The 19,518-nt window shown below is 46.3% G+C and overlaps 1 protein-coding gene across 1 annotated transcript in view; it reads left to right on the top strand.

Moving 5' to 3' along the window:
* Window positions 1-19,518, top strand: part of Sorl1 (sortilin related receptor 1) — a 162,951-nt gene that overhangs the window by 60,765 nt on the left and 82,668 nt on the right. Inside the window, 4 exon segments of the mRNA NM_053519.1 lie at window positions 2,069-2,186; window positions 2,392-2,465; window positions 8,604-8,692; window positions 17,754-17,932. Of these exon segments, the coding sequence (NP_445971.1) occupies window positions 2,069-2,186; window positions 2,392-2,465; window positions 8,604-8,692; window positions 17,754-17,932 (460 nt within the window).

The following is a 19,518-nucleotide window of genomic DNA, read 5'->3' as shown; positions in this document are numbered from 1 at the left end:
AACCAGATGAAATTAGTGTTAATTTTGGCTGCAGCCATATTTAGTTACTCACCTAATATTTTGGATTTTTGAATTGTTTGTTTGTGGTACGCTATGTTGTCTCCCCTGCATTCCGTAGCTGTATTTCTCTCCTTGGGAAAATTCTTTTGGAGAGTCTCGCCTTAGAACATACTTCCCCGTATTTCTTCTTTTTGGCCACAGCCCTTGATTTGCCATGTGAAATCTAACTTTGGAAAGAAGTGGGCTATAAACAGATGCGGGCAAACACGTTGACAAGTCCCCTTCCTCGGTCTTTAGGACCTCAGAAGCTTGGTGCATCTTGCTATGGATGTGTCTAGGCAGTTTTGAACATGTCATGGGGCAGGGGGACAAGTTGGTGAAACAGATTCGGTGGAATTCCTAGTTCTCAGACGGATCAGCTCGTAACTGTGGGGTCGTCAATTGCCTTTTAGTTTCTAATTCTTAGTTTTGGTGGCTGGTTGGGTCCCTCTTCCTTTTTTGCTGGGACCAAAGAGCTAATAAGAAGCAACTTTAGGAAGAAAGTGTTTATTCATTGGCTCACAACTTGGAGGGTACAATCCATCATGGTGGGAAGGCTCAAGGCCGATGCTTGGTTTTGTTTTTTCCTCCTTTAACCCCTTTTCATTCAGGTAGGGACCCCAGACCTGGGGATGGCACTGCCACAGTCATGGTGGCTCTAACTCTTGCCCCTCAGCTTAGCCCTTCTGGCAGCTGCTTCACAGACCTAGGCAGAGGTGTATCTTCTAGGTGATTTGGGATCAAATTAAGTTGACCATGAGCATTAACTGTCACAGGTGGTATGTTAGCTTTCTGTCACCATTTTAAGGTGCCCGAGAAAATCAGTTTCTGAGGTAGAAAGGCTGATTTTGGTTCATGGTTTCAGAGGTATCAGTAATTTGTTGTCTGAGCCTGCTTGGCTCTGTAGCTTTGGGCCAGTGGCAAGGCTGAACACCGTGATACAATAAGCTTGATTTAGTATGGCAGACAGGAAATAGATAAAGGAAACCCAGAGAGGAAGAGGCCAGAGTTTCCCTATTCCCTTCAAAGGCACACCTAATGACAACTTCCTTGCACTAGGCCCCACCTCCTAAAGATTCGGCTACTTCACAGAAGTACCGAAAATTTGTGAGCAAATCTTTAGAATAGGACCCTTGGGGAGTATTTTGATCCGAACCATGAGGTGGAAAAAAAGGAGTATATAGTAATGTATGTGGTGAAACATGATGGTCCAAGGATCCAGAAACACGTCTAAGGATTGATTTCCTTAAATAAAAGGAAGTGGAAGAGGAAGTAGGGAAGAAAACTTTCATGAGCCAACCTGATTTCCTCCCGTTCTTAATTGACAAATCCGGGCTGCTAGCAAGATTGGTTTGCATTTTTACCCGTGCCCTGAACACAGAGTCGCCCATTTTGATCACTGTTATGTCTGAAATACTTTAGACATCATATTTTTCTGGCCAGGAGAATGAGGCAGAAGCATTTGTGGTGGTCCACGGAATGGTAGGCATCTGCTCACAGCGAGGAAGCCAGTTTCAACACCACTAAAGCCTGCATTTCCCCACAAACATGGGATAAGCCTTTAGCTTCCACATGACCCCTGTGGCATTCATATCACATGTCTTATACGCCTGGTTATTTTCCAATGAGACGTTTGGATCTCTGATTCTTTTTCTTCTGACCAAACTTGTAGCATCGTATTTCAGACACATATGCACTGACTTATAAAGTCAACAGGACGTTTCAGTTCTCTGTCTTTCCGAGTCCCTGGATAACGCCGACATTGGGTTGCTTTTCTCTTATGCTGGAGTTGACCCTGACTTGTAATGGTTATTTCTGGGAGTCTCGGGGCTTCCTCTTTTCCTCAGTGGTAGACGTTTATGTTGGTTCAGAAGATGTGCTCTATCTCGGGAGATTTGAGGGCCACTGGGTTGTAAGACTGGTTTCTTCTGGCCCAGACCCTCCTCTGGGTCTTGTTGTGGGGTCCTCGGATAGACTCTTGGGTTTGAGGGAGTCCATGCTGATCCCATCTGGAAATTTCCCTCTGCAGCTCTCTCAGGGCTGCTCCCTCCACCTGGCCCAGCGCCTCAGTCAACTGCTCAACCTCCAACTTCGGAGGATGCCGATCCTGTCCAAGGAGTCAGCCCCCGGCCTCATCATCGCCACCGGTAACTGTGACTTGCCTGCTATCTATCCCAGGGGCATGGGTGGGCTGGGTCCATGCAGCCAGCTAGGCCTATACAGTGATCATCTAGACCTCCAGCAGTGTCCCCTCCTCATGGCTTTACGACACTCTCCCAGTGACGAGCTACTATTTGGGATGTCCGGTTGGGCCAGATGTCTTTCTGGCATATTCTTCCTTTTGTGTTTCAGGCTCTGTGGGAAAGAACTTGGCCAGCAAGACCAACGTGTACATCTCTAGCAGTGCCGGAGCCCGGTGGAGAGAGGTCAGTTTCTGGTCCTGGGGCTTTCGTTAGTGTGAGCATTGTGAGCTGTGAACCAACATTTCAGGGACACGGTGGTCCCTGGTGGAGGTCTGTGGTGCTCTATGTGACCCGAATGTGTATGTAGAAACCCAGGGCCTCACAGAGGAGTTAGCCGCACTCCCATGTCTTCACACCCTGTAAGGCCCTTGTGATTCTTTGCCAGAATATCACTTTAAATAAAAGACAGGCCGTTTCAGTTTTTTATTAGAAACAACTGTGAGTTTGACCAAGCTTTTTCGGGACAATGCATTCCTCGAGGGGGAGAATAGAGTGTCTGCTTTGGTTACTCCCCCAGCCCTGGGCTGTAACAGTGTCTGGCATGGAGAAAATGCCCAGTCAAACTTGGCAACTGTGTCAGAATTACAACGCACTTGTGGTGGGTCTGACACTGCTCATTTCCCGTGTTTTCCTGAGCCTTAGCTTGGCTGGCCCTTTTTGTCTTCCCCACGCTACGGGAGGGGATTGTTTTAACACTGTTTAACCCATTTGGATCTTGAACACCGACCATATACCCATTCTCAAGGGTCCAGCCTAAGTTGTGGCCTCATCCTGTAACCTAGGGACTTAGTCTGTGCCGACCCTGAGGATGGGCGCTGACGTCCCAGCAGATCACTGCACGGGCAGGCTTGAAAATTCAACATCCGCAGCTCCTATCCCCACAGTGCTTCTTGTGGAGAACGCAGTGTGTGTGTTTCCACATTTAATCTGCTATATGCACGGCAATCATGTTTGACTCTGCACAATTTGTAAACATTACTCTTGTGTTTTATCTCATATGTGGCCCAGGCTTATCATCCCTCTAAATGAGAGACAGAAGAAAAGTGTGTGTCTGTGTGTGTGTGTCTGTGTGTGTGTGTCTGTGTGTGTGTCTGTGTGTGCGAGTGCGTCCGCGTGTGTCCATGTACATGTGTTTATGTGCATACATGCATACAAGTTAAGGGTTCCACCCAGAATGGCAGAAAATACAAGTCTGTGTTCAGATAAAAGAAGTGGTCGGGACACCATGGTCAAATAAGAGTTGAAGGTTTGGAATTTTCAGGTCGCCCTTCTCCTGTCCCACGGGAAAGATTGAACAGCCGTTTCTCCATCATAGAACTGCTGCTTCCTTTGCAGCACGCAATCCTCTCACCAGCAGAGAGGCCTGCGGGCTTTTAGTACCTTCTGCTGCTGGAGACGACAGGGAGGGGCAGGCACATCCGCCAGCCATTTCCTTTGGGTAGAGAGCTGTGTCTTCATCCTCCTCCCCTGGAGCCCTGTTGCCTGGCTGTTGCCAGGGCAGCTGCTGGAGACTCTCTCCAGGCATACGTAATACCTGCCAGGAAGTACTGAGCACCCTAGGGACCTTGTTTTGAGAACTAGCAGAGAAGTTGCTGGGGGATGAGAGTTGGAGGTTACCTGTGAGGGAGCCTCACAGTCCCTGCAGAGGCTTCACCGCAGAGGCCCCACGTGGGAAGGGGAGCAGTCGTCACCAACACTGGTGGATGGAAGATGCATGTGACAGATTGTTGTAGGGAACAGTGGTGACCGAGAGATTCTGGTCGCCCTCCAACTAGCCAGTGAGGTAAACTCTCCAACCCCCCACAATTTCTTCTTACTCTTGCTTCCGTAACAGCTTCCCTGAGAGCTGTGAACTACAGCAAATCTATGTCACGGTGTTCTGTTTGATAAGAGCCATCCCTCATCTCTATAAATTCAAAATATCAAGCCTCCCCCGACCCCAGTATCTCTGAATCATCTTGTAGTATGCACCGCTCTCTCCACTGTCTGCATCCACCTCTACCTAGTGTTAGCGTGTCCAGAGTTCTCTACAAGGATTGCTCTGTGTGGACAGAGTGTTTATTCCACATTCCTAGATTCTGTCACTCCTGTGAATTTGAAGCTCATCCAAGAGGCTTCGTTGCCCTGTGGCCTTTTTCTGCTTTACTGCTGCGTTTTGTCCCCACCATAGGGACGACGGTGGTTTTCTTTATCCAATCAAACCTTAATTGTTCTACCTGCTTGGACCAGTTAGACTGTTTTAATGTCTGATACTTGACTTTCCCATTTGTGTGTGTGTGTGTGTGTGTGTGTGTGTGTGTGTGTGTGTGTGTGTGTGAGAGAGAGAGAGAGAGAGAGAGAGAGAGAGAGAGAGAGCGCTATAGCTATTCATTTAGGGTTACTTTCTAAATGTGTCATGAGAAAATGATCACACCCTATTGTTTTCACATTTTAATCTGCTTGAACCACTTTTCGATATCTATTTTTATCCATCTGTTGAGAAGACGTCTCTTCGCCGTGTTGAGTCCCCCCTGGTCCCTCTTTGGAAGTCAATCTGTCATGTATATGTGGGTATATTTGGGGGGTGGTAGTTTTCTGTTGTGTTCCATTGAGCTATGTGTCTGTCTTTTCCACCACTACCATATTGTCTTGATTACCAAAACCTTACAGCCAGAGTTGGAATCAATTAGGGTAAGCCCTTTGCTTATTTTCAAAATTGTTCTCCTCATTCAAAGTCCTTTGTGCGTCTGCGTATCCTGCCAGTTTTGCTAGGACTTTCACTGTGCGAGCATTAAATTTGTAAATCGATTTCAGGGTCAATTGACATCTTAATAACATCGAGTCCTTTGATCCATGGTTGTAGCCTATCCCTCCATTCCTCCTCTAATTTCTCTTGGTATCTTTCCATTTCCAACGTAGAAGTCTTGCATGCCATTGCCTTCTGTTGTCCGGGCTGGAACTCATGGTCTCACTGCCTCTGCCTCCTGAGTATGGGGATCACAAACATATGCCACCGCCTGACTTAATCTTTCTTTTCTTTTCTCTCTTTTTTTCTTTATGCTGGGGAATGAATCCAGGGTCTTAAACATACTAGCCAAGCACTCCACTGAGCTACAACCCCAGAAATGTCAATGTATATGCGTGTTCTTCTTAAATATTTAAACTTACCATCACTGCAAGTAAAATTTTCTTTTAAGTTTATCCCTAAATTTTTGTTGTTGATGATTTTTTTTTGAGATAGAATCTGTCTGTGTAGCCCCGGCTTACCTGGAACTTGCTCTAAAGGACAACCTGGCTTTGAACTCAGAGATCCACCTGTCTCCGACTCCTGAGTGCCAGGATTAAAGGCATGTGCCACCAAGCCGGAACTCATTCCTCGGTTTTTATGCTAATGAATAACAATGCTTTCGGCATTCGATGACTTTGTCAAAGGCATGGATTCTTTTTAGTTCTGCTGTATGCGCATTTATTATAAACAGTCATCCCAGACGCAAAGGGAAGCGGTTCCTTTCTGATGCTTTATTAAACTTTCTCTTTCGTCTTGCTGTTTCTCCCCCTCTCTGCTGGTGGTGCTCTCCTGTCCCTCTTGTTCTTCTTACTGTGGTGACTGTGACTCTGTTGAGTGGATGTGGGAGGAGTGAGTACTCCAGCCTACTCTGTCTGGAGGATGAACATTTAGTCTCCCTACCAGTTTTTTAAAGGCAGAGTCTCTCCTTTGTAATCCAGGAAGGCTATTCTTTCGGTCTGTGTTTCAGTCTCACGGATAGTGGGATTACAGGTGTGATATCTCTTGGTTGTATGTGATGTATGTGCAGATATATACAATATTATATATATATACATATATATATATGTATATATATACATATGTATATATGTATATATATACATATATATATATATATATATATATATATATATATATATGCATTCCATCGTTCCGTCGTCCTGGAGAAAAATCCCTGTTAGTTCTAGTTTATTAATAACCCTTAACAAAAATCACGTCCAGGTTTTGATTTCTTTGTCAAATGTCATTTCTCTATCAATGTAATGACATAGATTTTCTTCATTCTGTTACACGGCGATGGGTGGTGTCAACTGACTCTTGAACATTAAGCTAACTTTCAGTTACAGAATAAGCCCCACTTGGTCATGACACATTGTCCTATTTAATATAGCTAGGTTTGATGTGCTAAAGAGTGTAAGAATCTCTTTGTGAGGAATACTAGTATGTAATATTCTATTTGCAGTGTCTGTGGCAAGTTTCATTGGTCCGGCAGCTCTCGTAGGATAAGTCGATTAGCTGTCTCCCTTCCCTTGTTTCTGGCTGCCTGTGTTAAAGTTGGTGTTGTGTCTTCTGTAATTCTCTGCTGGGCTGGGAATTTTCTTCTTAGAACATTTTTGGCAAGAAATTCAATTTCTCCAGTTGGTGTATAACTATTCAGGTTTTCAAACTCAGTGAGTTTTCCTTGCTACCTTCTTAGCATCTGCTGACGCTTTAGGGATAATTTCACTCCTGGTAGGAGTGACTTGGTTGTTTTCTCTTCTATATTATTAAACTTTTCCTTATGTGTTTGCTCCTCCTGGGTTTCAATAGCTATTTACTTTGGATGTTTTCTAAATATGTAAGGCTTTAAAATTTCTTCCGGATACATCTGTTACTGTCCATTTACTGTTTATCTGTGTCTTTGTATTTGAATAATTTTATGTGTATAACATGTACATACTTGCTTTCTCATAAATTATTGTTATTTTATTTTGGGGGGGAGCTAGGTAGGTGTGTGTGGAAATCAGAGTGCATAGGAACTGGGTCTCTCCTCCACCATTTGGGTCCTGGGGAGCAAACTCAGGTTGTCAGGCGTGGAGGCGAGTGTCCTTATCACTGATCCATCTCGCTGGCTTTGCTTGTGTGCCTTTATTTGCTGGAATTAAGCCTTTAATATCTTTGTTATTTATTTCCTCTGTATCCATTCTGCTGTTTTTCCTTCTGCATCTCCTTTTGCGTTATTTAGATTTTTGGTTTTTGACAGGGCCGGGCGTTGAACCCAAAACCTTGTGCGTTCTCATCAGGTGCTCTACCATTAAGCTCCCTCCCTAGCCACCAGATCTATTCCGCTCTGTCTTTTTTGTATTTCTCTCTCATCTTCTTGTGTTTCCGTGGCTTCTCTGAGGGTTAGAACGTACACATCTAGCCTTCCATAGTCTCCACTGAGCTCGTACTGAATATGTATAAAATACAGAATGTTTGCATCCTGTGGGTCTGGGTCCCCTCCCTGACCTTTCTGCTTTTGTCGTAGGTGCCTACATACTTTGAAAACACTCATTTACTTTTTGCTGAAATTCTAATACTGATTAGCAGTTTTGAGTTTCCCCCGGGGAATTTGCCGTTTCTCCTGTTTGTCTGTGGTTCCTGATGATCCTTGAGTAGATACCCATTGCTTTGAGAGTACCTTGAGCATTTCCTGCGGAGCCCGCTGTCTGTGAGGGGCCCACTGGCTATGGTTTCCTTTGTTTGAGATTCCTTCATTTCTCCTTTATTCCCAGGCATCCTGTTTTTTCCAGTGCTGAAGTCTTGGCCATCATCTGGGCTAATAGGACCTTGAATATCTTTGTTGACCTCTGTTTCCCCAGGTTCGGGTGAACAGCCTGTGGCCACTTCAGTCATATAATTTGCACACCAGCAGCCCATTTTCATACAAGCGTATTTGTTCGTGTGTGCGTATCACATCATTTGTTTCCTCTAGGTTCTGTCAAGATGCCTCATTCAAATGTAGTTTGGGAGGGTTAGGTAGAGAGGTACACTCCAATTAAGGAGCGCACACTCTGGGATTCCTCCCACACTTTCCCCAGCCTGCAAGGGGCCATTTACCAGTTCCTTTTTGTAGAAACAATTTCTATGGAAATTTGAGATCCCTGGCTAGAACCGAGGTGCTCCAGAATGACCTTCCCCTGAGGCAGTTCTGTATCAGGAAACTGTGTGGGTAGCTCTTCTAAGCACTAAAGTCCCCTTCTATAGGCTTCAGAGGCCTGACTTGGTTATAGTAGAACAGCAGCTCTGGTTGACCAGTTATTTATTTTGCAGCGTGGGGATGAGGCCTAAGGCTTCAGTCACGTTAGCCCAGTGAAGAGTGCTCTCTCTTTCTCTCTGACTCCAGGACTGTGGGGTGTGAATGAGAGGATGGACAAGAACCTGTTCTGCAAACTGGAACCCACATTCCAGTGGCTGTCATTGTGGTGGTGTGTGTCTGGGGGAGGGAGGGTGCACCATTTCTATATTTACTGCTACAGCAACACCTCACCTCTGTTTTGTTTGTTTGTTTGTTTGTTTGCTTTACTAATTAGGCTCTTCCAGGACCTCATTACTATACTTGGGGTGACCATGGAGGCATCATCATGGCCATTGCCCAGGGCATGGAGACCAACGAGCTGAAGTAAGTGCTTCTGGTTATCCCTCTCTTCCTCCTCCTTCTCTTCTTAAAAAAAAAAAAACTTTTCTACCCTTCTCTCTACTTCTTCCTTCCTTCACCTTCCCTCCCTCCTTTTTAAAAGAAAAAAAACAAAAACAAACCTATGCAACCCATGCTGTCTTGAAACTTAACTCCAATTGCTGTATAAGTTGGCAATCCTCCTGCCTCAGCCTCCCAAGTGCTGAGATCGCAGGCATCGGTCACGGTGCCTTGCTTATTCCTTTCCTTTAGACATCAAACTGTTCTCTCACACTGGTGTTTGTGGTGACCGTCGGATGTTCTCTGAAGCGCTAGCTTCAGGACCGAGAACCGAGACCTCTGGAAATCACTTAAACTTTTTATGTCTATGACATAACTAATTCCTTCTGTGTTAGAGGGGGTCAGGAGAAACAAGTGAAGTAATATTTATTTGTTTGAATAAGAACTATCTACGGTCTCTCTTTTAATTAACTGTTTCAGGTTAACATATAAAGAATTTCATTATGGTAATTTTATTTATTTACTTTTTAACATATATGACATCATCATCATCATCATCATCATCATCATCATCATTTTTTGCTCAACTATTCACTTCCTACTGCCCTGTCTGCTCTCCCCTTCTCCATCCTGGTTGCTTCTCTTCCTCCCCCAAGATAGTTTCTCCTTCTGCTTCCTCATTACGTGTAACTAGACAGTTTTGAACATGTCTTCGCTTTTGAAAGTGGTGCTTCCAAAGATCAGTGTGTAAGCTGACTAATAGTTAAAATGACAAGAAGTGGAGACAGTGGCTGCAGAATGTATTATCACTTGGTAGCCAGGTGACTTCTGCTGTGCTGCGTTTTGTTTTGGGGGTTGTCATAGATGGAGCGGAAAGGGATGTTAGGGATTAACTGCTTCATTTTACAGATGGGCAAACTGAGGCTCAGGAAGGAGTAACCATTAGCTTGTAGAGTCACTCTTGAGAATTAGTCTTGCATTATGTCTAAGAAAAAAGCAAAGTGTCGGGACTTTGTAGCTTTTCTCCACTTCGGGCTTGATTTTTATCCAGAATAATCTCTTTGCTTCCTTTCACGAAGCTATTGAACCAGCGTTATCATTGGAGGAGGCCGACTGACCCTCATCTCTGCCTGTTTTTGCCTTGAACCCTTCGGCTGGGTGATCGTGGGAGGCAGAGAGGGCTTCTGTAATCACACCGTGCAGTGGGAAGAAGCAGGCTTCCCCTGCTTTTGCTCATATTAGAACCGCCCAAGGGCAAGAAGTGGGTGCTTTGAAAAGGGGATTTTAATAGCTGGTTTCCACCTGTGCTTAACTGAGCATGTACTGAACCTCCAAGAGGTTGAGAGAGGCCAAGGTCTACTATTGGCTTCCCACTTGGCTGCTCCTGGCCTTGGGTGGCATGGGGCAGCTGCTTCTCTAGAGCCTGGAGGCAGGAGAGGCTGTGTTTTACATGACACCCGCATCTGTGTTCAGATCAGCTTTCCGTTCAGAGGGTGATCTTCACGGAGGACGCTTCCACAGATCTGCTGGTGTTTGTGTGTCTAGTCATTTAACTCACACCACACACACTGAGCAAGTGGTACTTACGCCAGGTACTGTGAGTCTAAAGAGAAACAGGATGCTGTGGTCCCCTTTCCACCTGCATGAGGTCTTCGCCCTCTGGCTGTAAGGCAGGCGAGGAGGTAATTGTAGTGGTTAGTAAACTGCTATGTGAGGAAGGCATACAGGGACTGGGGCTTGGCTTCCTGGGCATAGATCTCATTCTTTGGATAGTTTCAGTCTTCACGTTTGGGAGTCCGTTCTCAATTTTCCTTGTTTAGCTTCTCCACAGATTACATTAGCATTCCAAGCTGGCTCCCCTGAAGGAGCTAGTGTGATTTTAGTCCTCTTACACCATCTGTCGGTGCATATGTGCCCAGGGAACTCAGCGTCATTCTGCGCTAGCTGCAGCAAAACATGGTCAGGAAAATAAACCCGCTGACGGAAAACCATAACGCCCTCCCCAGGCGTTTCCCAGTGGCTTTGGGGGTTGGCGGTGGGCACCGTGGACATGGCGGTGTTCTGTTGGCACGGATCGTTTGGAAGGGTCTGCAACACGTAGTTCGAATCAGTGCGGACTGGCCTCCTTCTGACAGGTACATGCGTCCCGAGGTCCAACTCCAACTTGGCTGGGATCTGTGCAGCCACCTGGCATTTGCTGAGTGTGTTATTCTCAGAGGTGTTCGTTCCTCCTCCTGCTGTTCTGAAAAGCAGAGGATGATAGGGAAGTTAGTCCACAGGCTTCAGTGACAAACAATTCCCCGTGCCTCGTAGACGGAGCGAGGCTATGTGCTAGGCTTTTGTTGTGAGAAATACACCAGAGAAGCAGGGCAAAGCTGGGAGAGTTCGTTCTGAGTTCAGCGTCACAGGATTCAGTCCTTCTCGGCTGCTCCCTTGCCTCTGGGAGGCTAAGCAGAATCGGAGTGTCAGAAATCAGAGAGCACATGGCTGAGCAGAGCTACTCAGCAGGGCGGGCATGCTGACCAGGTGTAGCTGTCCAGGGCATGCCCTCAGCAGCCCGTCTTTCCTCCGACTAAGCCCCACCTCCTACTTTCCAACACCTCCCCATAATGTCACCATGGTATGAGCCCATCAGGGGACTAAAGTCAGAGCCCTCATGATATTGCCACCTCTCAGAGAAGAGCTCCATCATGAGCGCACCAAGCCTTTCCATTCACGATGCCAAAACTGTCCTCAGGCTGTGGGCCTCTGACCTCCCTAACCAGAACAACCTCTCTGTCCTTTGAGCCTCAGAATTTCTCCGCTGTCCTATTCATTTAGATTGATTGTGTTCAGAATTTACATTTTAGTTGCCTATCATTCAACTCATTAGCCTGGATTCTTCAACTCATTAGCAAGGCTTTTGTAGGCCCGTATGCCTGGTCTATACAAGTCAGCAGGCACTTAGCAAATATTTGATGGATCAATAAGTAGGTCATGGGTACTTGGGCATCTGAGATTGCTTTTTCTTTTCCCCTTTTTTTTTTCAACACCGAATTAAAAATCGGGAAGGGGTCTGAGTAGGGTGCTATTTGCACAGCTCCAAGGGAGACCACGGCTGTTGTGTTCTGTGTAAATGACAAGCCCTGAGCAGTGGGGGCTTCCTCAGTATGTGCAGCCAGACAGTGGGAGAGAGGATCTGATCCACCCTCCTTATCTTGCACACGAGGACATGATATGATGTGTGGGAGTTAGCGCCCACACTGGAACATGAACAGATTTCTGCTCGGAATCATTTCAGGTCAATTACACAAACATTTGTTGAACAACTACAGTGAACCAGATGTTGTGCTAGACGCCAGCGATCGGAGGCGAGTGGGGCCTGGTTCAGGATCCGCCTGTGCCCATGGGAGTACTAGGACGTCAGAGCCAGTTGGCGAGAGTCTGGGAGAAGGAAGGAGCTTGTTTGGAAGGGAGGACAGAAGGTTCTGTATGTCTGAAGATGACTAGAATGTGGCCCCTCACCTTTAAGCACTTTACCCTTTATTTGTAATGTAGGCAAAGAAAGCCAAATAGAGCCCAATAGAGCAGAGTCTTTTGTGCTAATCAGAGTGTAGAGATAGGAGACAGGAATGGTGGTCAAAGACAGATTTGGGGTATTCATTTACCACTTGGTGGCGTTTTCCTCTGATTAGCGCAGTAACTAAGATCCCTCTGTCTGCCTTCCGCCTTGCTCCTCCGTTGAGACTCTTATCACTGGTGTTAACTGGGATGCGGAGCGTGAGGTGCAAAGCGTCGGTTTGCCTTTGTGTCCACGTGTCTGAAGTGAGCAAATGAGAGAGAGCCCGAGCGGCTAGGGATCTGCTTTTGCGTGCTTGACCAGGAGCCTGCCTGGAGGATACCAAGGAGTGGTTTCAGTCCTTAAGGGTGCACAGCATCACAGAAAAGGGGCTGCCGCTGCGCCTTGTATCCTGAACAGCAAGGATCCAAGCACCAGTGTGAGCTGGATCCCGAGGGCCGAGATCAGTTTCCGTTTGTTTTTGGCAGTTCGCCTGTCAGCGCGATGAAATGTTGATAGTTACTAATACTTTGGACTTGCCCCAAAGCATCTTTCTCTGTGAGGAGATCTCCAATTTCACAGGGCTTCCCTCTGGGAATGCCCCCAAACTCCTGCAGAGGCTACAGGCAGCCGCTCAGCTATAGTCGCCTTTTCTGGATCAGCGTTCCAGGTACAGCTTCGTGGTTCAGAGGGTAGGAAGCTGCAGTGGCCTCTTCCACGGTTTCTATGCCAGTGGCTAACAGCATCACCGTGAGGCAGCTGCAGAGAGCCATCCCCACCACAGTCCCACCCTGGGTGGCTTCCTCTGCTTCTTGAGGCAGAAGCAACAGATGTCCCTATCACCTTTTAACTGTCACAAAGCTAGGGCAGGTTTTTTTTTTTTTTTTTTTTTTTTTTTTTTTTTTTTTTAAGAGAAACTCAGTGTGGGTTGTTTAATTTCCTGCAGCAAATGATGATCATTCTTCTTTCCGGTGGTAGAAGAGGTGTGAGGTGCGTGGATGGGGACGTGGGTGGAGGTTTCATCGCTGGTGAGCCACAGTGTGGAAGACACTCATGGATCTGGTCATGTATGCGCATCAGGGCAGGGTGTGAACTTGAGGGCAGGGCCTAGTCTGAGCTGGCCTGAGGCAGTGCCAACTGGGAAGTTGGGCAAGGCTTCTCAAAGGAGGTGAAACTCGACATAGAGTACCGGTGTTTGAAAGAGCTTTCGGGGCTGGAGAGGTGGCTCAGCACTTCACAGAGCTTGCTGTGCTCCCAGAAGACCTGAGTTTCAGTTCCCAGCATTGACATCAGGCGATTCACCACTGCCTGTAACTCTAGCTCCAGGGTGTCTGATGCCTTCCTCTGGCTTTGGTGGGAGATACAAGGTTGTGGGTTGGGGAATGGGGGGTAGGATGGGGGAGCGGTACCCTTGCACGCTTGGCATACACTCTCGCACACACGTACGAAAGGAGACACAACTTGAACCAAGGTGGCAATGTGAGTCTGTGGTCCCTGAGGCCTTCATGCATGAACAGATTATGTATTGAGAGACGCAGTGGTGAGAAATAGGGCTTGAAGTGGGCATTGAACAAGCACCAGTCCCGGGGGCCCTTTCCTGGCTCTCAATGGCTTTTGTTGTTGCTTGTGTGTGTTTAAATAACGTTATTGTTGTTCTTTGTCAATTTCATATACGTGTGTAATGAAGTTTGGCCATTTTTATCCCCCTTAAACACTCTCACCCCATCTCATTCGCATTAAGCTGTTCTTTCAACAGATAGTTCTGTCGATAGGTCGTTTTATTCCTTTGGTTTTCTTCCCTGAGTTCAAATAAGGTCGCTTCATGAGCACAGGTGTGAGGCTATTTCCTGAAGCATAGGCAACTTAATAGTGGTGGTACCACTAAAGATAAAACAACACCCCCTTCTTCAAGCTACCGATTAGCTGCCAATAGCTTCTTTCAGAGGGACGTAGCCTCACTAGTCCCGCCTTCACTTGTGATCTATTTGGGCCCAGTTTTATGAACGTAACCACAACAGCTGGGAGTTCATAAGAGAAGTGGCCGTGTATACCCAGAAGATTGCGGTCACCACTGTCTCTAGCTCTTACCATCTTTCACTGCTGTTGTCCCCTGGGCTTTAGAGGGGTGATGTAGATCTCCCCAGGGGAGCTGGACACTCTCAGCACTTGACGACTTATTAGTCACTGTATTGATTGTTGCCCATAGCAAAGAGAAGCTTCTTTGGCCAAGGCTGAAGGCAGCATTCACCTAGGAATATAAGCATCAATATTTATGGGGCACTTTGACATTGTGCCCATTTAGCAAGGCAACAGCAGGCTCCCTCCTATGGTGTTTGAGCAGGTTTGCAGTATCAGGCAGGAATCATCTCCCTCGGAGGGGCCTCAAATCCAATCAGAGAGCAATTGGTTACCCTCACAATAGTCCTGCCATCACTGCACTAGTGGGCGCTTCTTGCCCTGCAGGTTGGAACGGTAGTTTGAAGAGTCTGTCGTTGGGCAAGACTGAAACTTGGCTTTTGAGGACTTTAAGTGGAGGAACGACATGGCTTCCTTTGGAAGAATGAGGAGGATGAATGGATCCCAGAGGAGATTGGAAGTGAAGGCTCGTGGGTTCAAGGGTGCACCCTGTGTGGAAAGGACATGATTTCTGGTTAACTGGAAGGTGATTTTACCACTCACAGAAAACAGAGGCCTGGGAGGCGTGGGGCAGGGCCATTCCATAAAGGCAGATTTGGTCAAGGTGAACCAGGTGGCAGCTGCAGGTTCCAAGGTTGGGTTCAACATGTGGTTGGCCACGTGTCTCATGTGGTTCTGCCTTCTGCCACTTATGATGGAGGATCTTCCAGTCCTCGAGTAACTGTGGCAGTGGGGAACTTGCCATTTTCTTGGAAACATCATGTGAATGTTTATATTCCCATTCTTGATTAGTCTTTGGACGCACGAAAACATTTGAATTTAATTTTACCAGATACGCCTGCATCTACATCTACAGGTGCATATGTGGGTGTACAACTGGCCTTGTGCCCTCTGCAAATGGGGTTGGGTTGTGTCACATCCAAGTTCATTGTCTAAATTGCCGACTGGAGTGTAGAGCTTGGTGAGAAACTGAAGTTTTATTTTGGTTCGTGATCGAATATGTATCAGCTCACTTCATATTATTTCACCAACAGTGAATGAGCGTTTATATGTGTGGTCCACAAGGATATCTTTTTTTTAAAAAAAAAAACTGCTCTCACATCATTATCCTTCTTATGGTTGGTTTTGGTTATCAACTTGATGGGATTTGGAATCACCATGGAAACAAATCTCTGAGCATGTAAGAGGGATTAGCTCAATTAGGGTAATTGATGTGGGTAGGACCAGTTCATTGCCTGGAGTCTTGGACTGAATCAAAAGGAGAAAGTGATCTCACAGAAGCAAACACTGCTCCCTGCGGATGCAGGGTGACCAGATGCCCCAACGTTCTTCCTGCATGACTTTCCTGTCACGATGGGCTATATCTTCAAAATACAAGCTGAACCAATACATCCTGAAGCTGCTTCTGTTTTTTTTTTTTTTAATGTCTGCATAAGTAACTAATACAAGTCTCTTGTTCAAATCAAGAATAATCAGGAGGAAAGGAAATGGGTTAGTGTGTTGTGACCAGGGACCATTGGGTTCTCAACTCTGGCTTCCGGTTTTCCTGAGTGCTTTTATTTTCCATTCTCAAAAGTCCCTTCGCTCCTGTAGGTAAACAAGTGACTGCTCCTCTTCAGTTTTAGGATCTGTTCCACCTGACTCTTGGAGAAATTACCGAAAAGAACTCTGATAATTTTATCTCCATCTCTTCTTGTTCCTTAGCGCACATGGGCGCACACACACACACACACACACACACACACACACACACACACACAAAGATCCATATTTGTCTTTTTCTTGCCTCTTGTCATTTTAATTTCACTAGTAAGTCCTCTTCTCAGTTTCAGCGTGTTGAGATCAGACCAACATGGGTGTTCCCTTAGCTGTTGCTATTGTTAGACAAGCGCCCTTTCTTCAGTGTTCCTGAAAAACGCCATGTTCTAAATGAGCAGTGCGTTCTCAGGTACAAGGCTATGCCTGGCCACACACCTGCTGGTTCGTCTCATTAATGGCCTACTGTCTGCACCTCCTGGGAATCTATAGAGAAATGATTCATTTCCTGGGGTTATCTTTGGTTGGATGATCTCTTAAATGGAATTATCTAGCCCATGTAAAAATAGATAGACTTCCTGTATCATCATTGGACAGCTGGACCATCCTAAGCTTGTCTGATTAATGGACGACTCTAAAGGTTTCCTTAGGGGTGGTATTGAGCTTCAGCTTCTCAACATTGGTAAAAAGCTAGGGACTGAGCGGGTTAATTATATTTGATTTAAACCTCGCTTGAACTCCAAGCATGTCAGCTAGTTGAAAATTTGCCCCCACATATAACCTGTGCTGGGTAGGTATTTAGCCCTACAGTGGCCTGGGTGGCTGTAGTACCCATTACTTGGTTTAGCCTCTAGGTGTAGAGAAGTCAATTCTCAAGTCTCAGGATGAGAAGAAGTGTTGGGATTGAATGAGGTGATCAAAAGATTCGTGTCTAGTTCTTTATATGTTTGTTTGTATGCATATGTGTGTGTGCGCATATATATATGTATGTGTGTATGTATATATGTATATATATGACATATAGATGATAGGGTAGTCAGCTATACTGTCCCACATTCTAGATTTGTTCACTTGCACCAAATGGTACTGAGAGGCTGGGCTGAATCCAGATGCATGTGGTATCTATTGGTGGTGCCACGTGTGGGTAAGGGTGTGGCTCCTTGCCCTGCATGAAATTGCATTTCCCCGGCAATGAATGGTTGGTTTGTGGGTTCAGATCTTTAGACCACATGGGCATCTTAGTTCCCTAAAATTTTACATGGTGATTTTAGCATTCAGTGATGATCCTTGTCTGATTTGATTTCTACAGTGGGGATTACAGAATGGTAACACTTCACATTCTGTTATTACTTTTTAATGGTATTTGGTGATGTACCAATATAAGAAAAGATGACTTTCTTCTCCCTCCCTCCCTCTCTCCCTCCCTCCCTCCCTCGCTCCCTCCCTCCCTCCCTCCCTCCCTCCCTCTCTCATCACTGGAAGCCATCCAGACCCTTTTTTATTCACTATGTAATGTTACCACCATCTTTTTCTTCCATGTCAAAAGTTTTCTAAATTTGGCCTCACAGAGTCCTTTCAGCTAGTTCCTGCCTCTCATTTTTCAGCGGGGAAAGTTGGGAGATTGAACCTAGCGATGAATGGCCCGCCAGTGTTTGCATTCATTTTAGGTGACAGGATCTGTCCTTGACACTTTCTTGCTCTTCTGGCACAACCACCACCTGTTGTGAGGTCACCATCTTCTGGAGCACTGGTTATGGTCACTAGCGATGTATGTAGAAACCGAGGCCTGCCTTCTAGGACTGAAACCTCAAGGCTCCTTTTGCTCATCTTGGGCAGGTACAGCACCAATGAAGGCGAGACCTGGAAGACGTTCGTCTTCTCTGAGAAGCCTGTGTTTGTGTATGGGCTTCTCACGGAACCTGGCGAGAAGAGCACCGTCTTCACCATCTTCGGCTCTAACAAGGAGAGTGTCCACAGCTGGCTCATCCTGCAGGTCAATGCCACCGACGCCTTGGGTAAGCCACTGCCTCCGGAGCCCTGGCTGCAGACATAACGACTGATCGTCTGGAGTGGGCAGAGCTGCACTGTTAGATAACAGTGTCCTGTTTGAGACTCACTGTGGGAGATGACCCAAACGAGTGTGTGAAGGACCCGGGGCACAGGTGCTTGGGGGTTTATTTACTCAGGTCTCCTTAAGGGGACTGCTTATGATTCTGTGTGTCTTGGTTTCCCTCGTGCAGTACCTGGCGTGTAGTAAGTCTAAATAGATACCTGTTAAAAGTGAGAGTGGATGGATGGATGGATAGCGGATGAAAGCGGGTTTTCCAAATTAGAGGTTCCTCTGGGCCCTATTCAAATGAGTTTGTCTGTATTAGCTCTCCATTAGGGAAAAGAGGAAAACTTTGTTTTGGCTCGTGGTTTTGGTCCATAGTTCCTTGACATCTTCACTACAGTCGTGCTGGGAGCTGTGATGGGAGAAGTCTGCTTGTCATATGGTGTCAGGAATCAAAGAAAGAGAGAGAAGAGGAGGAGGGGCTGGGACCCCAGTACATTCCTTGAATTCACACTCCTGACGACCTTACCTCTCTCCTCTAGAGCTCACTTCCTAAAAGTTCCACCATTTACCCACAGTGCCATAAGCCAGGGACTAGCGCCTGGGTCTTTGGGAGCATTAACGCGCGTAGCACAGGTTTGACTTGGGGTTCTTTGAAGGCTATCTGGAGCCTTGTTACTAGCTGTTGGTGCACGTATGCATGGAGGTCTGATGGACTCTGGAGGGCTCTTTCTCCCTGCCTCATTGGCCTCTGCCCTTCCTCACTTCTCCTTACCTGAGCCATTCAGCCTCAGCCTCAGCATCTCGGTTGGAAGGTGTCTCTCCTCTGTCCTTCACACCTTGAATTATATATCTGTGCCTGCAATTAGGTATCACGTCCCACCCCCTAATTATAAGGCTCATGCAGATCTCTAGTGCACCCACTGAGTTTCTTTATTGCCTCATAGACGGTAGGGTTCTTTTTTTTTTAATAATCCTTTGCTAATTTGAGTGGCATTGTGTCGACAGGTATGCATCAGCTTCGGGTAGGATTTAGTCTGACACACATATTAAAAAAAAAAAGATATGAGTCACCAATTAGATGTAAGCATGGAATTCCCATAGGCACACTACTGACATCTTAAGTGGATGTGGGCTGGTGGAAGGAGTGTGAAGTTATGTCTTGTCATTTCCAGTCTCTCTACATAAAGATCCCGTACCATCAAGTAGGGCGAACGCATTTTCAGCGCCCTAAGCCTCTACTGCCAGATGTGCTTTCCTTCTTGACGAAGCAGGATGGGTCAACAGCACCCCTGCATCACCTGTGTACCAAAGTATCCCAGGAGAGACCCCAACCCCAGCCCCAGCCCCAGCCCCAGACCAACCCTACCTCATCACCACCTGTCACCTAACTTGTAAATGGAGCTACCGACTCTCCTAATAATTTAGAGATTTGGCTGGGTTTTATGGTATATGGTGGAATTTCAGTTCTAGGGATGTTGAGGCAGGGGAATCAGGAATTTGGGGTTCACCTGAACTCTAGATATATTCTCTCATCTCTAAAACATG

Source organism: Rattus norvegicus, chromosome 8, assembly GCF_021556685.1.
Source record: "Rattus norvegicus strain SHRSP/BbbUtx chromosome 8, alternate assembly SHRSP_T2T, whole genome shotgun sequence".
NCBI classification, from domain to species: Eukaryota; Metazoa; Chordata; class Mammalia; order Rodentia; family Muridae; genus Rattus; species Rattus norvegicus.
The sequence above is the reverse complement of the archived record's forward strand: the minus strand, read 5'-3'. Positions and strand labels throughout refer to the sequence as shown.